The following is a 25,294-nucleotide window of genomic DNA, read 5'->3' on the forward strand; positions in this document are numbered from 1 at the left end:
CCACTGCACTCCAACCTGGGTGACAGAGTGAGACTCTTGTCAAAGAAAAAAAAAAAAAAGTGGTCTTCCACTCTAATTAAAACCTTAAGTAAAATGTTATTACATTAAAGTTTTTGATACTAGTCTAATGTTCTTGCCTTTATGTTATACTATTTTGACTTTTACTATGAGTGTATGATGATTAATATGTTACTAATTTATATATTTCAGGAACTTATTTTTTCGTATCTCATATTTAACACAAATGGATGTAAAACTGGTGTTTGTTATGGAAGGGGAACCACCAAAGCTGAAAGCTGATGTCATAAGCAAGAGGAATCAGACTCGGTATGGGTCTTCTGGGAAATCGTGGTCTCAGAAAACAGGGAGATCACATTTTAAATCAGTCTTAAGAGAGGTGAGCATTCAGATTTGATTCAGTAATTCTGATTTGATTTAAAGGGTACATTTTACTCTTAATAGTTTGTCATCTTTTATACTTATTAATTTTATTGTGACTAGCCAGCCAGTGTGCATAGAGAAAAGAGCTTATTTTTTAGAGTGAAATTGACCTGAGTTTCATTCCTGGCACTGGCATGTAGAAACTCTGAGACATTGAGCAAAATTTGTAACCTGTCTCTACCTTGTATGCTATCTTGTGAAATGACAACAGTAATACTCAGCCCGGATGAGATAAAAATAAGAGAAAGTATATCCAAAGCAACTAGTACATGGTAGGAACTTGATCATATTACCTTTTATAACACCTTCAGGACTTAAAGAATTCCCAGAATACATGAGATCTCATTAATTCACACTTCACTTATTCAGAATTCATAATAGTTCATATACAGAATACATATTTGGCTTCCCTTAGGGCTTGTAATTTTAAAAACTAATTATTGTTACATTACAATGTATTCTTTGTATGTTACTTTAATATTGCTATATTTTATATTTGTATAAAACTTAAGAAAGAAATCGCCTATAATGTATAATTAAAACAATAGGAAGGTTTGGTTTTTTTGTCTGTGTGTTTTTTGTTGTTGTTTTTTTTTTTTTTTTTTTGAAAAGTAGTCTTGCTCTGTCGCCAGGCTGGCATGCAGTGGCGTGATCTCGGCTCACTGCAGGCTCCACCTCCCGGGTTCTTGCCCTTCTCCTGCCTCAGCCTCCCGAGTAGCTGGGACTACAGGCACCCACCACCACACCCAGCTAATTTTTTTGTGTGTTTTTTAGTAGAAACCATGTTAGCCAGGATGTTTCACCATGTTAGCCAGGATGGTCTCCATATCCTGACTTTGTAATCCACCCGCCTCAACCTCCCAAAGTGCTGGGATTACAGGCGTGCGCCACAGCGCCCAGCCTTTTGTGTCTGTTTTCAAGTGTGTGTAAAGAGTTGTAGTGGTACACATGATTTTTAACCTGGCCTTTTCACTTAATGCTTCATGTTGTCATATCTCCCTTTTGTCACACTCTAATCGAAATCATAACTTGTAGTGGTTGTGCAACATGTATGAAGCTATGAATCATACACCCGATTGTATATGTTATTTACTTTTTTAGTTTTTCTCTACTATACATGAAAGTGTGATGAACATTTTTTGTGTATATAATGTTTTCTTGTGATTTGAAATTTTAGATAAAATTACCCAATGTTGGATTGATGGGTGAAAGTTTTGGAATGATTTTATTGCTCTTGCTGGTTAATTTCTGCTAATACAGATGTCAGAGAAGCAGTGTCAGTGCATTCACAAGAACATTGGATGTTAGGAGGCTTGTCTTTGTAATATTTTGTGTGCAACAACAAAGATATTTAGTATGCATTTGTCTTTTAATAGTAACGTTAAACATTTCACCTATTTTTAGTCCCCCTTTGGGTAATGGCTATCACGTCCTTCACCCACTACCTCTTGAGGTTTTAATTTTTCTTTTGTGCAAGTTCTTTGTGTTTTAAGGATATAAGCTTTTATCATATTTGAATTTGTTTTTCTTTTTAATTTTAGTTAAAAAAAATTATGCCATTTTTCTCCTCTTCTGAAATTTTATTTTCTACGCTTACGTTTAAAAATAGTTTTCAGTTAGTGAATATTCCACCTTAATGACTATCAGCAGTTGAAGAAAATATCTGTGCTGAGTCAGTCAGTTCCTGGAAATATTCATGGTCCTCAATCTTAGAGTGTTAAAGAACCAGCATAAAACAAAAAAAGAGATGTCCGTGTCTTCTTAAGAAAATTGCTCCATTCCTGTTTCTTTATTGCTGCAGTAATTACGGTGTTCTTAGGCATTTTGTGTCAGTTCAGTATTGCCTATTCATCATTTTTATATTTCTGTACTCTTCAGTTACTAGGCCCTGCTTCCTCCTAATCCACTGCCATCTTTTAGGTATTAGCATGAAAAGCACAAATTAGTCCTCCTCCAGTACCACTTCCACCCCACATGGTAGAGACATAGAGTGGGAAAAATTGCAACAGCCTTATAGGAAACTCTGTGCTGGTTCTTTGAAAAAATTTGAAGTGGCAAATAGTATAAGAAGTTGAAATAACTGTATTATGAAAGGCTACTTTTTATCTAGGGGTAAGGTGGAAGCAACACTGTCACAAAACTGTCTCTCTAAATTCACGGGGCCAGTGTCCTGAAAAGCAATATTTTTCAACATAGTACTTTGACTTTTTGAACCTTGTCCACCTTGGTGGATAGAGGTATTTATTATGTAATGTGGTGTGGAAGTCAAAGCAAGAGATAATATTTATTCTATCAGCCTCTAGAAACTACAAGTAAGTAGCCTTTTCTCTCCACCATACTCAGTAGTCCCTGATAGAGAATGATACATGACAAAAAGGAATGGTGTATGACAAGAAAGAATGAACTAGGCTATAAGGCTACTAGACTACTAGCTACCCAGCTGGGTTAAAATCATAAACCAAAGGAAACTCACAGCAAATTATTTGTACATCAGCATAATGATGTAATCATTCTGCACAAACATTTGATTTCCTAGGAGGACACTGACAGCTGACTCCTCCACAGTTTCCCACAATATGAGAGTTTCATTGTACAGGGAAGGCAAGATGAGAAAAAGATGCAAACATTAAAATTCAAGCCAAAACTGTATGATAGCATCTTCTTTGAAAGTATGCATATTGGGTTGACCATCATGTGAGAAAAATTATTAAAGTTTTGTAGATGTAAATTTTTTTTTTTTTTTTTGAGACGGAAGTCTCGCTCTGTCACCCAGGCTGTAGTGCACTGGTGCGATCTCGGCACACTGCAACCTCCACCTCCTGGGTTCAAGTGATTCTCCTGCCTCAGCCTCCCAAGTAGCTGGAATTACAGGCATGCACCACCATGCCCAGCTAATTTTTTTATTTTTAGTACATGTTGGCCAGGATGGTCTCAATCTCTTGACCTCGTGATCTGCCCGCCTCGGCCTCCCAAAGTGCTGGGATTACAGGCGTGAGCCACCGCGCCCAGCTCTTTGTAGATGTAAATCTTAATGTGATTAATTATTATTTAGAGATATTTTCAGAATCTGACGATAATAGCAATGAAATGTGAATATGGATTACTTTGTAATTTACATTAAAATCTTAATTTTTTATTACAGAAAAATTTAAATCAACACAAAAGTAACCTATTACCAATCTTAAACCGTTATCTTGGCTCATCTTGTTTCATCTATTCCCCTACCCACACATCATTTTGAAGCAAATCCTAGACATAATATTGTATCATTCCCAGTATTTAATCTTTTCTAAAAGATGATTCCTAAAAAATAAAAAGAAACATAACCACAATGTAATTTTTATTAGCACACCTAAAAGTTTGGCAGTTCATTCCTTAAAGCCCTCAAATATTCAGTCATTATTCAAATTTCCAAGTGTTTCTTAAATATCGTAATTTTTAAAACACCAAAATAGCTACTATTAATATTTGTAATACAGAAGTACATTTAATAGTAAACAAATGAGCAGTGAAGACATTCTCTAACATCTTGCTTTTGGTTTTCAGTGCCTCGATATGCTCGAATGCTTAGGAATCCCCTGGGTTCAGGCTGCCGGGGAAGCTGAAGCCATGTGTGCTTATCTCAATGCTGGTGGTCATGTCGATGGCTGCCTCACCAATGATGGCGATACTTTCCTTTATGGGGCCCAGACTGTTTACAGGAATTTCACTATGAATACAAAGGTGTTTATTTTCTTTCTGTTTTTCAGCATTTGTTTATGAACTTTTTTAAAGGGCTGATTAAATGAAATACTAGATATAAAATGCCTACTGTAATGCCTTGCACATAGCAATTGCTAAATAAAATGTTTACTATTATTAAAAATCATTGCCATGTAGTTCATTGTCTTCAAAATATAGATTTATCTCATAAGAACTTGACTTGTTTGTTTCACATGGTTTGATTCTAAATCAGTTTCAAAAATACATCATGAATTGCATATGAAAATGTGTTGCTTTGATCCTGAATTTCCAGTTTAGTATTTCATCCTCAGAAATACCTCCAAATATGCAAAGAGAGAGATATAAAGATGTTCACTGTAGCATTGTCAATAATTACAAGAATTTGGCAAGCAACCCAAGTGTTCATTGATAGGGACATGGTTAAATACTTCACACTTACTGGTTCCCAGTTGGAGAGATACCACCGGGAGACATTTTGGTTGTAACAGTTCAGGCTTGGGCAAAGGAGACTATAGATATGTGGTGGCTTGGTGCCAACCAAACTAAACCTTCTGCCAGACATTTCTGTTATCCCTCCCAAAATGCTAATATTAGCACCCCCATTGAGAAACACTGTTTCAGAGTCCATATGATGTAATACAGTACGGTCATTGTAAAGGCTATTATTGACATAAAAGATATCCAGACATATTAATGTTGGAAAATGTCTCAAAATAGTATTTTTATATAATCCTACTTTTACTTAATGTAATTAACAATAAATATTCATATATATGTGTCAAAGAAGATGGTTTTTTGGAATAATATGTACCAAGCTATTAATGATAGTTTAGGTAGTGCAATTACAGGGAATGTTTACTTTCTATAATATATATATGTTACAGTGTTTTGTAAGATGGAAATCTGTATTTTTTGGACACCAGAAAGCAATAAAATGGAAAAATATTGGCTAACATAGTTATTTTTAAGCCATTTTTGAAACTACAACTTTATTTCCATATATTGAAATGTCAGATTCTATAAAGATTCTGCTGATCAGGATAGTTTTCTTATATAAATTTTTTGGAATAATTAAACTTTTTTTCTTTTTTGAGACGTAGTCTCACTGTATCACCCAGGCTGAAATGCAGTGCTGTGATCTCGGCTCACTGCAACCTCCTCCTCCCGGGTTCAAGTAATTCTTGTGCCTCAGCCTCCCGAGTAACTGGGACTGCAGGCACGTGCTACCACACCTGGCTAACTTTTTTGTATTTTTAGTAGAGATGGGGTTTCACCATGTTAGCCAGGCTGGTCTCAAACTCCTGACCTCAAGAGATCTGCCCGCCTTGGCCTCTCAAAGTGCTGGGATTACAGGCATGAACCACCGTGCCCAGCCTGGAATAATTAAACGTTTAAAGATAACACTGACAAATTTTTTTTGTAATGTTGTTTAATGTATAAATATGTACTTTTTAAGGATTAAACTAAATCTGTTCTTTCTTTAGGACCCACATGTTGACTGTTACACAATGTCAACTATCAAGAGTAAACTAGGTTTGGACAGAGATGCTCTGGTTGGATTAGCAATACTTCTTGGTTGTGATTATCTCCCAAAGGTAAGCTGAAATTGTCATATTTACTTGCTATTCATAAGTCTTTTTCGTACCTTATGTGCTGTATAAATGTGAATATAATATGGCTATATGATTAAAAATTGAATTTAAAATATAATTTCAGGCATAATAAGCTATTCAGTGACTAAAATAATCAGCATTTCAGATGGCACTAAAAAGCTGACTTGTGACACTTAATATTATAAGCAAGAATAGAATAATGTAGTACCACAGCTTGAATCTCAGTAAACTGTTACTCTAGATTAAGAGATTCACATTTATGTTTGACTATCTTTTTAAATAAATATAGGAGTTATTCTTTTCTTGTATTATGCCATTGTTAGTTTCTTTCCCCCTTTTTTCTATTTTTTAGTGTTCTGTATTCTTTGTGCACATGCTCAATGCTATTACTGTTGCTAAGTCATGTGATCATTGGGATAAGCCATTCATATTTCCATGCCTCTCAGCGTTGTGCTGGGTTTTGTTCATGGAAATATTTTATTTATATCTTAAGATGCACAATCTAGTGCTCTGTAACAAATAGGTATAACAGGTGAGTGATGAGTTAAGTATTATGAGAATAATCCCATTTTTTTAAATGTAGTGTTTAAAAATATAAAATGATTGGTATTGTAGATCTTACTATGTAGTTCCCTTATTATGTTCCTACTGATTATTTCTATAGCCTTACAAATCCCTCATTTTACCTCTATTCCCAAGAGAAGTATAAAGAAGAATGACATGTAATTTTTTTTCCATCTAAGCTCAAGAGAAAGGAAAATATAGTAGGATAATAAAATTATTAAGCCTAATTTATAATTTATATCATCAAAGAACTTTTTTTAAACTGTTAGGAAAAGAAAGCAGAAGGAAAGAAACTTTTAAATACCACAAACCATTATTTTGTTGTAATTCTCCTTCTAAAATAGAAGACTATTTCGTAAATAAAATTATATCATAATTAAAATCTATAAACAGCCCAATGTTTAATTTAAGAAAAAATTTGCTGACTTGAACTCACAGAAACCAACTTTAGCTACAGTGGTGTTCAAATTATGTGTTAGCCATAGCTATATTGACCTTTTGTGTTTTTTAAAACCAAAACTGCTATGTGTTTCCATTGTTCTACTTAAAGATTTTTAAGACTATGTACTAACTTGATTTGCCTTCAGAAACTTTAAAGATAAAGCTAATGCTAATACAAGAAGGGTGATATTCAAGATATCTAATAACGTGTATGCCAGACATAGGCAATAGAGATGGAAGAGACTTTTGGGTATCCCTGCTGTGCCATAGACGCTCTTCTTAGTAGCTGGATTCTGGGTATAGGTGGATTGGGAAGTGTTCAGGTTAGATGGGACATTCCTGTGCAAGCAGACACTCAGAATGCTTGGGCAGTAGCTATTTACTAACCAGTTAACATGAGTGTGTCAATCCTAGTGCATACTGGTTAAATAACAGCTCTGCTTATAAGGACATAGTCATACACTTATAGGGGCTGGAAGACTCAGTTTAAATCAGAAATTGTGATAGGAATATACATTAAGGCATATCATTTTTGCATTTTGGAAATTCACACTTTAAATTTTCTTAAGTTTTTAATTTCAAGAGTTAGAACGTTCCTTTGTTCTCTGTTTATGTCTGGGTTTTGGAATATTAAATGTTCATGTAATGAAATGAACTTGCTTTTTCCTGATTACAAACATAGAGTTAGGTTATAGGTTAAATTAAAATATTATCCAAATAATTAACATAGTAAATGAAAGCCCTCTAAAATTATGACCCTGCCTTCCCTAAAATAAACACCATCAGTGTTTATTTTTTATAACTCTGAATTTTAACTCTGAATTTTTTATTTACATAGATATCAGTGTAATTGTCATTTACTTTACAAATCCTGATCATATACACTATTGTGCAGTTTTTGTTTTATGCATAGCAATGTATCTTGCACATGTTTTCCTATCTTTATTTAAGAGTTACCTCATTCTTTCTTTCAGCTGCAGACTCTTCCATTCAATTAATGTACTTTTAACCATTCCTAGTGATTAACATTGGAATTACTTTTTTTCCACTTTCTGAAAGGGAGTCCCTGGAGTTGGAAAAGAGCAAGCATTAAAACTTATACAGATTTTGAAAGGGCAAAGTTTACTTCAGAGGTAACTAATAATTACTTTCTCTTGCAACATTGAACTTTTATTCTTGCTGAACTTAATAATGAATAGTACAAAAAACAATTGTTTCCCAAAAAAGGGTTTTGTATTTTTAAACTGACCTATATTTTGATTTAAGATAATTTATTTTTATTTATTTTGAAATTTTCCAAAGGAAGGATGAGAATACATGTTCTAAGCCGTACTGCATTTTTTTTTTTCTTTTTTGGAGACAAGGTCTCACTGTGTTGCCCAGGCTACAGTGCAGTGGCGCAATCACTGCTCACTCCAGTCTCAACCTGCTGGGGTCAAGTGATCCTCCCACTTCAGCCTCCTGAGTAACTGGGACAACAGATATGCACCACTGCGCCCAGCCACCAAACTGCGTTTAAAATATATATATTATTTACATTAAACATGTTAATATATTAATTTTTAAAATTTTTTTTGTAGAGATAGGCTCTCCCTATGTTGCCCAGGCTGATCTTGAACTCCTGGGCTCAAGTGATCCCCCACCTTGGTTTCCCAAAGTGTTAGGATTACTTGCGTGAGCCACGGTGCCTAGCCACTATACTGCATTTTAAAAAATCTTATTAGCTCACTAAACACATTTAATACAGTATCAAGTGCATTTGGCCGGGCGCGGTGGCTCAAGCCTGTAATCCCAGCACTTTGGGAGGCCGAGACGGGCGGATCACGTGGTCAGGAGATCCAGACCATCCTGGCTGACACGGTGAAACCCCGTCTCTACTAAAAAAATACAAAAAACTAGCCGGGCGAGGTGGCGGGCGCCTGTAATCCCAGCTACTCGGGAGGCTGAGGCAGGAGAATGGCGTGAACCCGGGAGGCGGAGCTTGCAGTGAGCTGAGATCCGGCCACTGCACTCCAGCCTGGGCAGCAGAGCGAGACTCCGTCTCAAAAAAAAAAAAAAAAAAAAAAAAAAATATCAAGTGCATTTATGTACGACCATGGGCATTTTGACACTAGCTATTTTAAACCCTTTTACCAACAGGTAAAGATAAACATGACATTAAAATAATTTTGTATTTAATACTTTGATATTGTATTTTTCTTTCTGTAAATTAAATGTCTGTGGCATGTTGTAAATATTTAATAATAAGCAACATTAATCGAAATCATACTTGACTGGCCTTTGCTTTATAGCTACATATTTAATAATAACATGAATTAATTTAGTCTCTACAGTTTGAGGATTCAGAACAAGATGCAGACTATATAGAAGTTAACAAGCTATGCTATTTACTGTCTCAAAAACACATGAATTATATTTACTGATGAAAGCAGTGCTTTATAAAAATTAATATTAATGATGATAGGTATAGAATCAATAAGAAAGGAAGTAGGACACTGGGAAACTTAAAATAGTCTTGGCCTCCAGCAGGTTCAAGATGGCAAGTGCCTGAAAAGAAATGTTAAGAGGTAAAAATGAAAAAGGAATAACCATGAAAAATACATCGAATCACTGTATTCTTTCCTATGATACTTCTCTTTTAGCTGTAAAACTGTTGATAAATCTTAAGACTTCAATAAATCCATTATTGACATCAGTTATTACTGTGCCAAAGCAAGCAAGAAAATGTATACTTTGGCATGGGGGTGAGTTAAGGAATCATTTGGGAATTGTAAAAAATAATATAAAGAAGGAAAAGCAAGTGAATATAACAACTGGCTAACTCCAAACCATTCTTATGGAAACAGTTTCAGCAAATAAGTGCTGCTGACACTTGAAAATAATAAAATTACATTTATTTTATAATCATCTTTTATTCTGTTTTATATACTGACTTTTCCTGCCAGTTACTTTTAATTTTTGAAGTGCACTTCTTCATCTGGAAGCAATTAATGCTAATTTTTAACAGGCTTGTACTTGGTCTTTGTAGTAAATGTGTTAGAAATTCCAGAAGCTAAATAGTAACTCTTAAGTACCAGATACTGCACAATGACCTGAAGAGGTAATTTAGCTTTTTATAAAAACTTCAACTTGTGTGAGTAGAGGAACATAATTCAGAACACATATGTTTTATGATTAATACCTAACCATATCCTTTGTGGCTTTATGTAACCTGGAACTTTAGCCAAAAACGAAATTAACTTTTAATTAGTGGAAATCTTTATAGTAATATACATTTTTCTTAAAATCTTTTATGAAGCAGGTAATGTTTTGCTCTATGAACAAGAGATTAAGAAATGATCATTTTAGATGATTTAGCTTTTTGATGCAGTTTTCACCCAGAAGATTAATGTTTTATTTAATTTTCTACATTACTCTTTACCCTTCTTTCTGAGATAGAGAAATGTTCATGATTCTGTTTTGTACTGTGGCACACAGAGATCAAAAGGAGACATTTACAAATCAGTCTACTCACATATTGCTGCCTAACTTAAGATTCTTTAAAAAAAAAAAAAAAAAAAAAGCTGATTGGAGATATATATATATGTTTTTTTTTTTTTTTAAAGAGATACAGATATATAGATATACACACACACATATACTCTCTCTCCTGTCTTGCAGTTCTGCTGTCCTTGGGCCTTGGGGCCACATTTAAAACTTGTGACTGAGGGTTTTCCCATGCTAGGCCAGCAACTTTATCAACCACCCAAGGGAAAATAATTAGGTAGGTGAAAGGGAATAGATCAGCCTGATACTTGAGAACATATCGGTTTTGTGACCTCATTTTTTTTCCTTTTTTTAAAAACCACTTTCTATTAAAGGTTTAATCGGTGGAATGAAACATCTTGTAACTCTAGTCCACAACCGCTAGTCACTAAAAAGCTGGCTCATTGTTCTGTATGTTCCCATCCAGGTAAGGAGACATAGGGAATTGTTATTAGTATCTCATACCTATGTTTTAATTCTTGTTCACATAGTACTTTTTACATACCAATGCTAATAATACTTTGAAGGGTTTTACATTGTCTTCTCCACTAGATTGGGAATTCCTTGGAGTCAGTTTTGTTATATACACATAGTAGTCAGTAAATGTTTGTTGAAACCAATAATGTGATATAGATGATAAATATAGGATAAGTACAGTTTCAAACCATGATACCAAATTAATTAGATCTTAAAATTATGTTTTCAATATAGAAATCCATTTTAAGAAAAAAATATATACTAATAAGTCTTAGGGAAAATGGAACTGAAACCATTTGTTAATATATTGGTGATTTGTATTTATCCACTTAAAAGATTCTTCATTGTCCTATAATGCATTTTAATTGTGTATGAAGACAGTGACTTAAAACTAATTTCTAATGTTTACTATTGTTGAAAATAGCTTAGATCTTGTTCATTAGTCTTGGTTTAAAAAAAAAAAAAGGTACCACAGAACACGTACTGGATCAGAAAGGCCTTTCATTCCCAAAAGAGAATAGGATGTCATGTTAACTCATCTTTTAAAAGAAATTCTGCTATATCTAATTGTCTTAATATATTTTTATTAACGTTATTATAGATAAAATCATGGAAGAAAATAAATGTTTTTATAAGTAAGATGCTATTGTATAGTTTTTTGATAACTTACAAATGACAATTTTAGGTCATATCCAGTATATATGCTCTTACATATTCTCAAGACAATGTTGAAAGTAATCACACTTTCCTTTTAAAGGGAATTAAATTTCCACACCCGTGCCACAGTCATCATTTGTTCATGTTCCAAGGATAGTTTAAAAATAACTGTAACTGAGAGCTAGACACTAGCAGAGGTAATTAACTGCTATATTCTTTTAATACACTCATTAAAGAAACTATTCTATTAGAGCTATTCTATTAAGTAAATAATCTTTTTTTGCCAATAATTACATTCTAGTTTTTATGCATGTAGCTTCTACTTAAACCAGAAAGTTTTCTGTTGTTGATTATTGTAAATGTGTAATTTCAAATGTCTAATTAATACTTTCAAATAGAAGAATAATTTTTTCTAAAGTGTCATGTGATACTAATAGTTCAAGATCTACTTGAGCCCAAGAATTACTATGGTGTCTATTACTCTATTCATCCTAAATGTATTGAAACCTTTCTATATGCTAGGTAGTGTGCTAGGCAATATTAATTTTGGAAAATGTAGATACAGGCAAAAAGAATGTATGGGGAAAGTAATTATAAAAGGCAAAAGATATACTTGTTTTGGGTCTCCATAAAGGTTCACCTAAGGATCATGAACGTAATGGATGCAGATTATGTAAAAGTGATAAATATTGTGAGCCACATGACTATGAATACTGCTGCCCTTGTGATTGGCACCGCACAGAACATGATAGGCAACTCAGTGAAGTAGAGAACAATATGAAGAAGTAAGTTTGTTTAAAAACTCATGATTTTTCCTGGCATGACCTATACACATACCTTTGGTTGAATTATTTCCACATAATCTTTCCTCACTTGTCTAGACTAGTCATATGTTTAACAAAACTTTTTTTCATTTCTGTTCGAAAACTTAGCTAACCTAGGAGATAGTAATGTAATAGTTATTCAAAGAGAAGCTTGACTGTTCGGGATACTGTAAATTCACATTTCTTATTAAATGGGAGGAGATTGGCTGAGATGATTTCAGAGTCTAAAATTGTCTGATTATAATAATAACATATATATAATTTTTTTTTTCAGGAAAGCTTGCAGTTGTGAGGGATTCCCATTCCATGAGGTAATATCCAGTAATTCAACTGTATTAATTGTAGGAACTTTCTTAGAAGTTTAAGTCTCAATTCCTATTTTCTTTTTTCTTGCTAGGTTATTCAAGAATTCCTTTTAAACAAGGATAAATTGGTGAAGGTTATCAGGTACCAAAGACCTGATTTGTTATTGTTTCAGGTATCTGAAAATAAATTCTTGCTTTACCATATGAAGTTATATGCTGGAAAGATAGGAACAGGTATTCACTCTGATTGGTGTGAGAGGAGGTTTAAACTTAAGACAGGCAGCTCTTATATTTTTTCAGCATTTATTTCTAATCTCTCATTTGCCATACAGTAGCCATACTTTGCACACTATAAGACAAAGTACAGTTATGCTGTTTTAGAAGATGCCTTAATTAGCATACGTGGATATATTGCATCCAAGGATATTTTGGGGGAAGAGGGTTTAATAACAAGAGAATGTCAAGATCAAGTATATAATTATGGAAGGTAGTATCATTTACAAAAAACATTGAGATCTGAAATTAATGATCTAAATTTAAATTTGGACCATATTCCATTTACTGTGTGACCCTGGATGTGTATTATTCTCAAAATAGAAATAATATTATCTCATGAAGTCACCATGAGGATTAAATGAGATTATATTAACTCCTAATATAGTGGCTAGGGACATGGAGTGGTTCAATAAATTGCAACAGCTGGGTACTTACAAGTATTAATAATGGCAGCCAACATTTATTAGACATTAAAATTTGCTGTTGTGTTTAACGCGTTACATGTAATCTCAGCCTTTATAATCTGTGAACTGGGTTATAATATTTTCACATTACAGATGGTAAAACTGAGGCTAAGAGAGGTTAAGTGAGTTACCCAACATCTAAGAAATATCATCCTGGTGTTCAAACCGAGAGCCTTCACTCTTAATCATTATACAATAATGATTCTTCTTTAGGAGGCTTATTCTTTCTAGAATATTCTCATTGATACTACTTTAACTTATGTTAATTCTAAAGGAAAAATTATTAATATCACCTGGGAGTGCTATTTGTCTCCAAGAGGTAACAAAATCTTGTTTTATTTTTATTATATTTACAGAGATTTACTCTTGAAAAAATGGAGTGGCCCAATCACTATGCATGTGAGAAATTGCTGGTACTTTTGACCCGTTACGACATGATAGAAAGAAAGCTTGGTAGCAGAAACTCTAATCAACTACAGCCAATTCGGTAATGTAAAGAACTGTATGGTGAAGATGGTGTTTTTACTTGAATATCTTATATTTAAAATATTCCTAATATCTTTAAGCTTGTTTTTGTAAAGGTGGAGGAAAGGCCTCCTGGAATATTAAAAGCTTATAATCAGAACAACATAGTAAGTCATGCTTTATCATACGTTTCTACTTCAAACACATAGTAATAATAGATTATAAAAAGAAACAAGCATAAAAGGATATAGCCAGCCTTTATAAGACAACTGTTTCAGTGGACCAGGAAAGGAACAAACGTGTAAAGGTAATGCGGGACCTAAAACTGGTTTTGCAGAGCCTTAAATCTAGAAGCCAGCAGTATCATCCAGGAGATAAATCACTTCAGAGAGAAAAAAAAAAAAAAAGGACCAAAAGTGCAAGATGTTGATGGAGTCAGGCTTATTTCTTGAAACCCAGTAGGTAGGGTGGAATTTCTCTGTTCCTATCAGGAGATAAGAGGCTGGGGTAGACAATAAAAAACTAACCAAATGCTGCCTGAAACCCAGAAAGCCTACTGGAAATCATTCAAAAAGACTAGAGAGATAGAAGTGAAGACAGATAAAATATAAAAGAATTGAAGAAGAAAGCTTAACATATAAAGAAATACAATATTTTAAAAATCAAAAGTCATGAATTCACTTTAGATTAAGTTTTAAAACAGTCTGACAGGTTTTATGCAAGGGGTGGGTGTGGTTGGCCTTTCAGAATGCTGGAATCCTCAAAAAGATGAAGACATATGTCTGTAAGCAACAGAAGGCAAAATTATAAAAGTGTATGTAAATGGATGGATATAAAAAGTGAACTATTAGCTTAAAAATAGTTGATGAAATAAAAAGCAATAAAGGGGACTCTAGGCTGAACTTGGTCAAAAAAAAATTTGTAATTTGGAAGAGAAATCTTTTCAAAGACTCTCATAAAAAATGCTTAAGAGTAGTTTTGGATTAATTCCTAGAAGCTAATAAAATAAAAGGTTGAAAAGTAATTTTGAGGCCGGGCGCGGTGGCTCAAGCCTGTAATCCCAGCACTTTGAGAGGCCGAGACGGGCGGATCACGAGGTCAGGAAATCGAGACCATCCTGGCTAACACGGTGAAACCCTGTCTCTACCAAAAAATACAAAAAACTAGCTGGGCAAGGTAGCAGGCGCCTGTAGTCCCAGCTCCTCGGGAGGCTGAGGCAGGAGAATGGTGTAAACCCAGGGGGCAGAGCTTGCAGTGAGCTGAGATCCGGCCACTGCACTCCAGCCTGGGCGACAGAGCGAGACTCTGTCCCAAAAAAAAAAAAAAAAAGAAAAAAGAAAAGTAATTTTGAAAAGATGATGTCTGAGAGTTTTCCAAAATTTAAGACAGATAAAGTTATACTCCAAATTATAGTCACAATACATAAAATACCCAAGGCATATTGTAGACATCAACGATAAAAGGAGTATCTTAAAAAGTACCAAACCAATCAGGCAACAATCATCAATGGATGTTAAAACCATTAGATGAAAGATTGCTGGAGAGAAAGGATAGTCACAGTCTCAAGTACCACTCTACAAATTAATTACAAAGGAAAAATGATGTCTTCAAAAGTGGAGGAGTCCAGTGGACGTCAGTTTAACTAAATGATTAATTTCCAATAAAAGGACAATAGTCTGATTTCATATGCTTTCTAATATGTTAAACTGAGAAAGATACCACATTATATAATATTTTTGCCAAAAAAGCTTGAGCTAGGCAGGGCATGGTGGCTTGTACCTGTAATCCTAGCATTTTGGGAGGCTGAGGCCGGTGGATCGACTGAGCTCAGGAGTTCAAGACCCATCTCTTCCAAAAATACAAAAAAGTAGCCAGGCATAGTGGAGAGCACCTGTGATCCCAGCTACTTGGAAGGCTGAGTTGGGAGGATTGCTTGAGCCTGAGAGGTGGAGGTTGCAGTGAGCTGAGATCACACCACTGCACTCCAAACTGTGACAGAGTGAGACCCTGTCTCAAAAAAAAAAAAAAAAAAAAGTTTAATCTGTATCTAATCATGAGGAAATACTCTAATGAATCCAAGTGAAAACCATTCTGTGGAGCTATTATGCTGGACTCTTCAAAAATGAAACAAAAAAAATCTAGGTAGTTTTTCTGGATTAAAATAAAGAGACAACACAATTCGAGAAAAAGGATCCTGATTGAATTCTGAATTGTTTTTAAGTCATAAAGGACCTTTTTTTAGGACAATTGGGGAAATTTGAATATGGTCTGTATATTGTATCAGTGTTAAACTTCCAGAGTGTGATAGTTTTTTGTGGCAGTGTAGGGAAATACTCTACATAGGCTGCAGTATTTGGGGGCGATGTGCCATGAGATGTGTTTGCAACTAACTTGCAAATGGAGAAAGCAAGTGTGATAAAATGTTAACAATTGATGAATCTCAGTAATAGCATGTGAGTATTCATTGTACTATTTCTGCAACTTTTATAAAGATTTGAAATTTTTCAGAATAAACAGTTTGCTGCGAACTATCAAAGGAAAAAGATCAACTATCTGATAGCACACATCTTTCATAACAGTAATAGATGCCAGAAGATGCTGGAGTGATGTTTCAAAGTACCGAGTAAAAATAATTTACAACCTTGAAATCATTAAAACATCATTCATAGGAAAAGCGTTTTTAAACATATGAAGACTAAGAGAGTTTACCACTCATAAACCTTCCTTAAAAGTGCTGTTAAAGGGCTGGGCGTGGTGGCTTATGCCTGGATCAGCAGCACTTTGGGAGGCCAAAGCAGGCGGATCACTTGAGGCCACGGGTTCTAGACCATTCTGGCCAATGTAGCAAAAACCCCTCTCTACTATAAATACAAAACATTAGCTGGGCGTGGTGGCACACGCCTGTAATCCCATCTACTTGGGATGCTGAGGCACAAGATCTCTTGAACCCAGGAGGCAGAGGTTACAGTGAGCTGAGATGGCATCACTGCACTCCAGCCTGGGCAAACACAGCAAGACTCAAAGAAAAGGATAATTTCTTTTTTAAAGTGTTGTTAAAGGATATACGTCAGCAAGAAAAAAATGAACACAGAGGGAAGATGTGAATTACAAGAAACAGTGGTCAGCCCAGGAATTGATTGAAACATATTTGGATAATTTAATAAACTGACTAGAAAAAATTATATATATAAATATTTGTATAGTATGTAATGATTAATACATGATGATGATGATAAGCCAAAACTCCCAAAGTATGCATTCAAACACCTGCTAGAAATATAATCTGTCTTCCAAACCAGCACAATTAAAATAAGAAAGTAAAACTATCAAACCAAAAGAATACAGAAAGAAGGAAGGTGAAAGGAACAAAGAAAAAGCTGGTGACAAAGTAAGATGCATGAATGAATCCAGCAGCTATATCAGTAATCACCAAAAATGTAAGCAGATTAAACTCACATATTAAAAGACGTATTATATTGGATAAGTAAATAAAACTCAGCAATATTCAGCTTATAAGGTACATGTAGAATAATACTACACAGAATTTGAAAATAAAAGAGATTTAAGAACAGTTAGTAGGAAAATACTGTACTTACCAAAGTAATATAACAAACTAAAACAAAAATCTTTATTGTGGAAGTGAGGAACACTGCATAATAAGGTAAGAAACAATTGACTTAGAAGATCTAATAATAATAAACTCTATGTACCTAACAATATTATCTTTTGAATAAACTAGTCAAAGGACTAGGCAGTAATTCCTTTAAATGTTTTTACCTGGGGGGGGAAAAAAACTATGGAAATTATTCAGGTTACAAATGGAAAATTTCCAAATATCTTTTGCAATTAGACTTCATTAAATGAATTTGTTTTTCAGAATTGTTAAGACTCGAATCAGAAATGGAGTTCATTGTTTTGAAATAGAATGGGAAAAGCCTGGTATGTATTCACTTTAAGCAAAATATTCCATTTATAATATTTGACCATGTATGTCTAGTAAATATTGTACGTGTGTGTGAAAAATAAAGATGAAACCCATCACATGCACCACAGGTTGATTTCATAGTTTGCCTGTGTTATTTTAGATAGGTTTTGACTAATAGTAAACATGATAAACTTTGATTTTATTTTAATGTCCTAATTTGACATTTCTTTTGTAATGTTTAAGGAAGTAATGCTGAAATAATTTTTATTTATATTTCTCAAATATGCTTTTACAAATGCTCTGGTCATTCAATGTCATGTATAAGTCCATCTGAAAAAATTGAGATTGCTAAAAAAACCCCTGGGATACACTTCCTTTCCTTTTTTTTTTAACCCTGCTTAGTTTTCAGTGGGAATTTTTTATTGTCAAATTATTCTTATTTTTGCTACAGATAGAATTACAGTGAACTCTGAATTAGCTCCCAAACTGGAGATAGTGAAACACAGATAATTTAAAATGGAAAATGACACCAAGTTGATTTCTGTTTGGCTTTGAAATTAAACTGTATGATCATATTTGAGAGAACAGGTTTGTCCAATGAAAGTTTAAGCTGTAGGTAACTTTGAAGAATGAAATTACAGAGAATTAGATAAATCATTCCAAGCAGTAAGAGGAAGATAGAATGTTGAAGAATTTTGAAAAGTATTTAGAAACAGTTACACCGACCAGTATATTTTCAGGAAAGAAAATGATATTAATTCAGTTTGGCAATGCATCTCTCCTGTCAAGAACTGAGGATCAGATACCCATTTTCACTGATCCTCATGGGAGCTATTACAGGAGAAAATGTACTCCAAGCTAGTTTAACTAAGGAACACTTTTAAAATCACTCATTCTCTTTGTTTCTGCTTTAAACTTATCAGTATATTCTTTATAATTTGGCTTATTTTATAGTTTTGCCCACATATAAACCCAAGAATCTAGTGTACTATTTGTAAATACACTGTACTGTAAATTTACATATGAACATTTTTATTTTCATTTATTAATTACTTGTAAGTCCAGTTAGATTGGGCTTGAGACATTGATACCCTCTGAAACAACAATCTGGGAAGTAGTAATACTTTTTTTTTTTTTTTTTCTTGAGACGGAGTCTTGCTCTGTTGCCCAGGCTGGAGAGTGCAGTGGCACCATCTTGGCTCACAGCAACTTCTGCCTCCTGGGCTTAAGTGATTCTCCTGCCTCAGCCTCCCGAGTAGGTGGGGTTACAGGCACCTGCCATCACGCCTGGCTAATTTTTGTATTTGTAGTAGAGATGGAGGTTTGCCATTTTGGCCTGGCTGGTCTCGAACTCCTGACCTCAGGTGTTCCACCCGCTTCGGCCTCCCAAAGTGCTGGGATTACAGACGTGAGCCACTGCGTCCGGCCTGGAAAGTAGTAATGCTTTTGATGACCCTTTCAGTTGTGTTCTTTTCAGAAGCCATCACTAAAGAAAGCTGATGTTGAGTTTTAGGAAGCTATTTCATTTCTTACCTGGAATTTTAACACTTACTTAACTGAATTAAACCAACTAACCTTACCTAAACAAAGTTTTCTATTCTTTCAGCTACTGCTACCATCTCAGAATAAGAGAATTTAAAGTTCTAATTTAGAAAGAATCTCCAGCTATTGCCAGGCAAAAAGAAAATAAATTATGTACTGCTATCAACAGATTGTTAGAATATAGGTGTTATAAAGCAAGATTTGCAGTGAATAGTTCATTTGTGAATGACTTATTTTACCTGGTAAACCTAGTTACCTGGAAAGATTGAAGTTGTTTTTTTTTTTTTTTTAGATGGAGTTTTGCTCTTGTTGCCCAGGCTGGAGTGCAGTGGTGCGATCTCAGCTCACTGCAACCTCCCCCTCCCGGGTTCAAGTGATTCTCTTGCCTCAGCCTCCCGAGTAGCTGGGATTACAGGCACATGCCAGCACGCCCAGCTAATTTTTGTATTTTCAGTAGAGATGGGGTTTCACCATGTTGGTCAGGCTGGACTCGTGTTGGTCAGGCTGGTCTCGAATTCCTGACTTCATGATCTGCCTGCCTTGGCTTCCCAAAGTGCTGGATTACAGGTGTGAGCCACCAAGCCTGGCCAACTGGATTTTTTAAAAATGTGTAATTAAGGATGCTTTGCTGTATCTTTAATCTTTTAGAACATTATGCTATGGAAGATAAACAACATGGAGAATTTGCTCTGCTAACAATAGAAGAAGAATCATTGTTTGAAGCAGCATATCCTGAGATCGTTGCTATTTACCAAAAACAAAAGTTAGAAATTAAAGGGAAGAAACAAAAACGTAAGTTTTGGGTTTGACAGCTATTTATGCCACATGCAAATGTTATAGAAGAGCCACCTCTTCTGTTTGAATCTACTCTGTCTAAATTTTACTGAAAAATCTATAAAATCAAGAGTCAAGAATTATATTCTTCCTTGTCTTCACATACTTTCTTTTAAAGCTGAAAAGCCAGGAATAAAACATTCTGCTCTGTCTACTAACTTAACCAATTGTTAATAATAATAGTTATACTGACCAATTGGTCAGCAGCTACTGTTTATAGCATATTCGGGTTTTAAATACATTTTCTTCATTTCCCAGAACTCAGTGAGGAAAACAGCTCAATTGTTTTCAGAGGGAAATATTTTATAATCTAGGAATGCACTGAGACCAAAAAAGCCAAAAAAATTCATATAGATTTCTCTCTGAACTGTTTATTTATTTGTTTTTACCCAAGTTAAAGCAAAGAAAATAAATGTTGATTATATGTATTTTTTTTTTCAGGTATTAAGCCTAAAGAAAATAATTTGCCAGAACCAGATGAAGTAATGAGCTTTCAGTCACACATGACTTTAAAACCCACATGTGAAATCTTTCATAAGCAGAATTCCAAGTTAGAGTTGGGGATTTCCCCTGATTCTGCATTACCACAGGAATCTATATCTGCCTCGCTGAATAGCTTGCTTTTACCTAAAACTACTCCATGTTTGAATGTACAAGAACAGTTCATGTCTTCTCCAAGACCTTTGGCTATACAGATTAAAGCTGTCAGTAAGTCTCTAATTTCAGAATCTAGTCAACCCAGTACCTCATCTCGTAATATATCTGTGATTGCTGATCTACACTTGAGCACTATTGACTGGGAAGGTACATCTTTTAGTACTTCTCCAGCTATTCAAAGGAATACTTTTTCTCACGGTTTAAAATCAGAAGTTGAATCAGAGCTATCAGCCATCCCTGGTGGCTTTGAAAATATCCCAGAACAACTGTCATGTGAATCAGAAAGGTATACTGCAAACATACAGAAAGTGTTGGATGAGGATTCTGATAGGATTAGTCCTGAAGAGCATCTACTTTCTGGCATTACTGATTTATGTCTTCAGGATTTGCCTTTAAAGGAACGAATATTTATAAAATCATCATATCCTCAGGATAGTCTACAACCAGATGTCAACCTGAAAACTTTGTCCATACTTAGTGTAAAAGAACCTTATATTGCTAACAGTGGTTCTGATTGTACATCACATCTTTCAAAGGATCTTCCAGGAATTCCCTTGCAAAATGAATCCAGAGACTCTAAAGTTCTAAAAGGAGACCAGCTGCTTCAGGAAAACTATAAAGTCAATACTTCTGTACCTTATTCTATCAGTAACACAGTAGTAAAGACCTGCAATGTTAGACCACCAAATACTGCTTTAGATCATAGTAGAAAAGTTGATATGCAAACCACTCAGAAAATTTTAATGAAGAAGAGTGTTTGCCTTAACAGACATTCCTCTGATGAACAAAGTGCCCCAGTGTTTGGGAGAGCTAAGTACACAACTCAAAGAATGAAGCACAGTTCTCAAAAGCAAAATACAACCCAGTTCAAAGAAAGTGGCCACAACAAGTTGGGTAGCCCTAAGATACATATTAAAGAAAGTGAACAGTGTGTCAGATCTTATAAAACAGCTGAAAATGAAGAAAGCTGTTTCCCAGATTCAGCAAAAAGTTCTTTGAGTTCTCTACAATGTCATAAGAAAGAAACCAACTCTGTTACTTGTTTGGATAGTCCTCTTCCTTTACGCCAGAGATTAAAACTAAGATTCCAAAGCACTTGAAAGGAACTTTAAAACACTTAAGTATAACTTATTATTTTAGTTCTTCAGCAATAGCAGAGACAGAGGGAAGGTATCTATTTCATGTGTGGTAAAAATTTTAATGTTCTCTATGTCATGAAACACCATTTTAATCAAAATTGTGATTTTAAAAATGTCACCTAAAACTCGGGTTTTAAAAGATCCTCTGTATTGAAAACTTCTGATAATGCATGTCATTATTATGTCCTTATTATTCCTTAATTGTGGTTTTAAAATATTGGTATAGTACTTGACAGAGTAAATGCTTCATCTCTTTGTTCATTTTTACTTTTTCTTCCACAAGCCTCTAAAGTATTTATATTCCAGCTTGTTCCCAAGAGGATAATTCTTTATACTTCTCTGCATTCTTTTAAGGCCTTGCAAGGTCTTCCGTTATAACTCTCTTTCCTAAGAGTTATTTTCTCCCTAAGTGTGAAGATACCTTTAGTGTGCTCTTCCACATTGGAAGGCCTTGGAAGTCTTCCATTATAACTCTTTGCTGAGAGTTATATTCTCCCTCAGTGTGAAGCTACCTTTAGTGTGCTCTTCCACTTTTGGTGTCTTAGTCTCTTTTTTGAGGGGCAAAAAGAAAAGGAGAGAAGATGTCAGTATGTTTAGTAAAAATCATGCTTGTAATGGCTGAATAAACTGAGCAAAGCCCAGAAGTTCACACGTATATCAAGTGGAAGAAGATTTGGAAAATCAAATGTATTTCTAATCCAAAAGGATTAGAAACTTGCCCAGGATCACATAGCTAACTAATAATCCTGTGGGAATCAGTTTTCTTGCCTGCTAATTTTTTTATTTTTCTATTTTTTCCTTCTGTAGCACTTTTCCCCCTTTTGTTTTAAATCTATGCAATATTGACTTTAATACCACCAAATATTAAATCTTGCATTAATTTAGGTCGCACCCAAAAATTCTAGAGAGGTATCCAGATTGAAGAGGAAAATTGTCTCTGCAGATGACAAGATTGTATGTATCAAAAATTCTAAGAAATCCACTAGAAAACTATTAAAACTGATAAAATGAGTTCATCAAGGTTGTAGAATACAAGACCAATTGTGCAATGATCATTGTATTTTGTTTGTGTTTGTTTGTTTGTTTTTTGAGACGGAGTCTCACTCTGTTGTCAAGACTGGGGTGTAGTGGCGCCGTCTTGGCTCACTGCAACCTCTGCCTCCCAGGTTCACACGATTCTCGTGCCTCAGCCACCTGAGTAGCAGGAATTACAGGTGTGTGCCACCATGCCTGGCTAATTTTTAGTATTTTTAGTAGAGATGGGATTTTCCCATGTTGGTCAGGCTAGTCAACTCCTAGCCTCAAGGATCCACCCATCTCGGCCTCCCAGAGTGCTGGGATTACAGGTGTGAGCCACCATACCCAGCCTTAACTGTATTTCTGTACACCTCTAAATAAATGGAAATACATTCCATGTTGATGAATCAGAAGACATAAGATGACAATACTCCCCAAACTGACCTACAGGTTAAATGTAATTCCTATTAATTCCAGCTGGTTTCTTTGCTGATTATAAAATTCATATGGAAATTTCAGAAACACAAGAAGAATCTCGAAAAAATTTGAATGACTCACCCTTCCTGATTTTAAGTATATAAACTACAGTAATGAAGAATGTGTTGTACTGGTATAAAGGTAGACGTATAGGTCAACATAGATCAATGGCATAGAATTGAGAGTTCAGAAAAAAGCCCTCACATTTATGGTCAGTTGATTTTAAACCAGAGTGCCAAGACAATTCAATGGGAAAACAAAACTGTCTTTGAACCAACTGTCTTCTGGATCTATTGGATATCTACGTAAAAAAGAATGACATTTGATTCCTACTTCACATGATATTTAAAAAGTAACTTAAAATGGATCAAGGACCTAAATGTAAGAGCTACAGCTATAAAACAGAAGAAAACATAGACATAAGTCTGTGACTTTGGATTAGGCAAGGATTTCTTAAATACACCCAAAACATAGGCAACAAAAGAAAATACACAAAGTGGACTTCATCAAAACTAAAAACTTGTTTGAAATGACACCATCAAGAAAGTGAAAAGACAGCTTACAGAATGGGAGAAAATATTTGCAAATCATAAATGTGGTAAGGGACTTGTATCTTAGAGGGATGTATATAAAGAACTCATAACTCAATTATAAAAAGACAACAAAATGGGCAAAATAACAGGCATTTCTCCAAAGAAGAAATACAAATGGCCAATAAGCACATTTAAAATTGTTCAGTACTATTAGTCATCAGGAAATTGCAAATCAAAGCCACAAGACGCCCAATAGAATGTCTGCAATCAAAAAGATAATAACTAGTATTGATGAGGATGTGGAGAAATTGGAATTCTCATAACATGCTGGTAGGAATGTAAAATGGGGCAGCCACTTTGGAAAAAGTCTGGTATTCAGATGGTTAAATGTAGAGTTAATATCCAGCAGTTCCACTCCCAGGTATATACCCAAGAGAAATGAAAACATACATCCACATAAAAACCTGTGCACAAATGTCCATAGCGTCATTATTCATAATAGCCAAAAAGTGGAAACAATCCCAATTCCAGAATGAGGAAGGGGAAAAACTAATGTGTATTAGCTACCGTGTGCTAAGCATTCAACTAGATTGTTTACAAACCTTGTATCGTCTCAACAGCTTTTTAAGGACTGTATTGCAATGTTTTGTATATTCAGAGAGAAAAAAATCGTTGCTAAAACATTCTTCCAAGGTTCTGCTTATTTTGATTTGTTCAGTCGTGGCTGTGATAGTTTAGGACCATCTAGACCAGGTAAATAAAATATCTAGAGGCATTCTTGAGATTGTATGAGATGAAAATAACAATTAGTTGGGAGTGGCCAGTCTAGGTTCATTTTGCTATATAGCTCAGGTGTCCCCAGGCTGTGGACAGGTACCAGTCCATGACCTGTCAGGATGGCCTGCACAGCAGGTGGTGAGCGGCATGCAAGCAAGAGTCACCGCCTGAGCTCTGCCTCCTGTCAGATCAGCAGTGGCATTAGATTCTCATAGGAGCACGAACCTTTATTGTGAACTACACATGCAAGGATCTAGTTTGCGCACTCCTACTGAGAATCTAATGTCTGATGATACGAGGTGGAACAGTTTCATCCCACAGCCATCTCACCCGCATCGTCCATAAAAAAATTGTTTTCCATGAAAGTGGTCCTTGGTGCCGGAAAGGTTGGGGACCGCTGATACAGCTAAACAGGCGTAAGTGTAAAATTATACTTTCTCCTCCTCAAGTTCTCTGTTTTCATTGTCCACGCTATACCAATTCTTTTTAAAGCATTCCATGTTCTTGTTCCTTGGTGTGGTCATGTTACCGCTTGTTTATCAAATTTTACCAGTTGCTGCTTACGTATTTGCTAACCACTTCATTGTCTTGTTGAGGATGCCTTGCTTCCCTTTGAAA

At 34.9% G+C, this 25,294-nt stretch overlaps 1 protein-coding gene across 5 annotated transcripts in view; it reads left to right on the forward strand.

Moving 5' to 3' along the window:
* Positions 1 to 24,580, forward strand: part of LOC105479903 (GEN1 Holliday junction 5' flap endonuclease) — a 32,133-nt gene extending 7,553 nt beyond the window's left edge. For all 5 annotated transcript variants that reach the window (XM_011738229.3, XM_011738228.3, XM_071076264.1 and 2 more), the window contains 12 exons: positions 211 to 397; positions 3,988 to 4,164; positions 5,649 to 5,759; positions 7,842 to 7,915; positions 10,643 to 10,734; positions 12,076 to 12,226; positions 12,540 to 12,576; positions 12,663 to 12,743; positions 13,667 to 13,797; positions 17,653 to 17,714; positions 19,891 to 20,034; positions 20,518 to 24,580. In XM_011738229.3, the coding sequence (XP_011736531.2) occupies positions 211 to 397; positions 3,988 to 4,164; positions 5,649 to 5,759; positions 7,842 to 7,915; positions 10,643 to 10,734; positions 12,076 to 12,226; positions 12,540 to 12,576; positions 12,663 to 12,743; positions 13,667 to 13,797; positions 17,653 to 17,714; positions 19,891 to 20,034; positions 20,518 to 21,833 (2,563 nt within the window). In that variant the 3' untranslated portion in view covers positions 21,834 to 24,580. The remainder of the gene's footprint in view (positions 1 to 210; positions 398 to 3,987; positions 4,165 to 5,648; positions 5,760 to 7,841; positions 7,916 to 10,642; positions 10,735 to 12,075; positions 12,227 to 12,539; positions 12,577 to 12,662; positions 12,744 to 13,666; positions 13,798 to 17,652; positions 17,715 to 19,890; positions 20,035 to 20,517) is intronic.
* Positions 24,581 to 25,294: the final 714 nt, after the last annotated feature.

This window comes from Macaca nemestrina, chromosome 13 (assembly GCF_043159975.1).
Source record: "Macaca nemestrina isolate mMacNem1 chromosome 13, mMacNem.hap1, whole genome shotgun sequence".
Classification (NCBI taxonomy): Eukaryota; Metazoa; Chordata; class Mammalia; order Primates; family Cercopithecidae; genus Macaca; species Macaca nemestrina.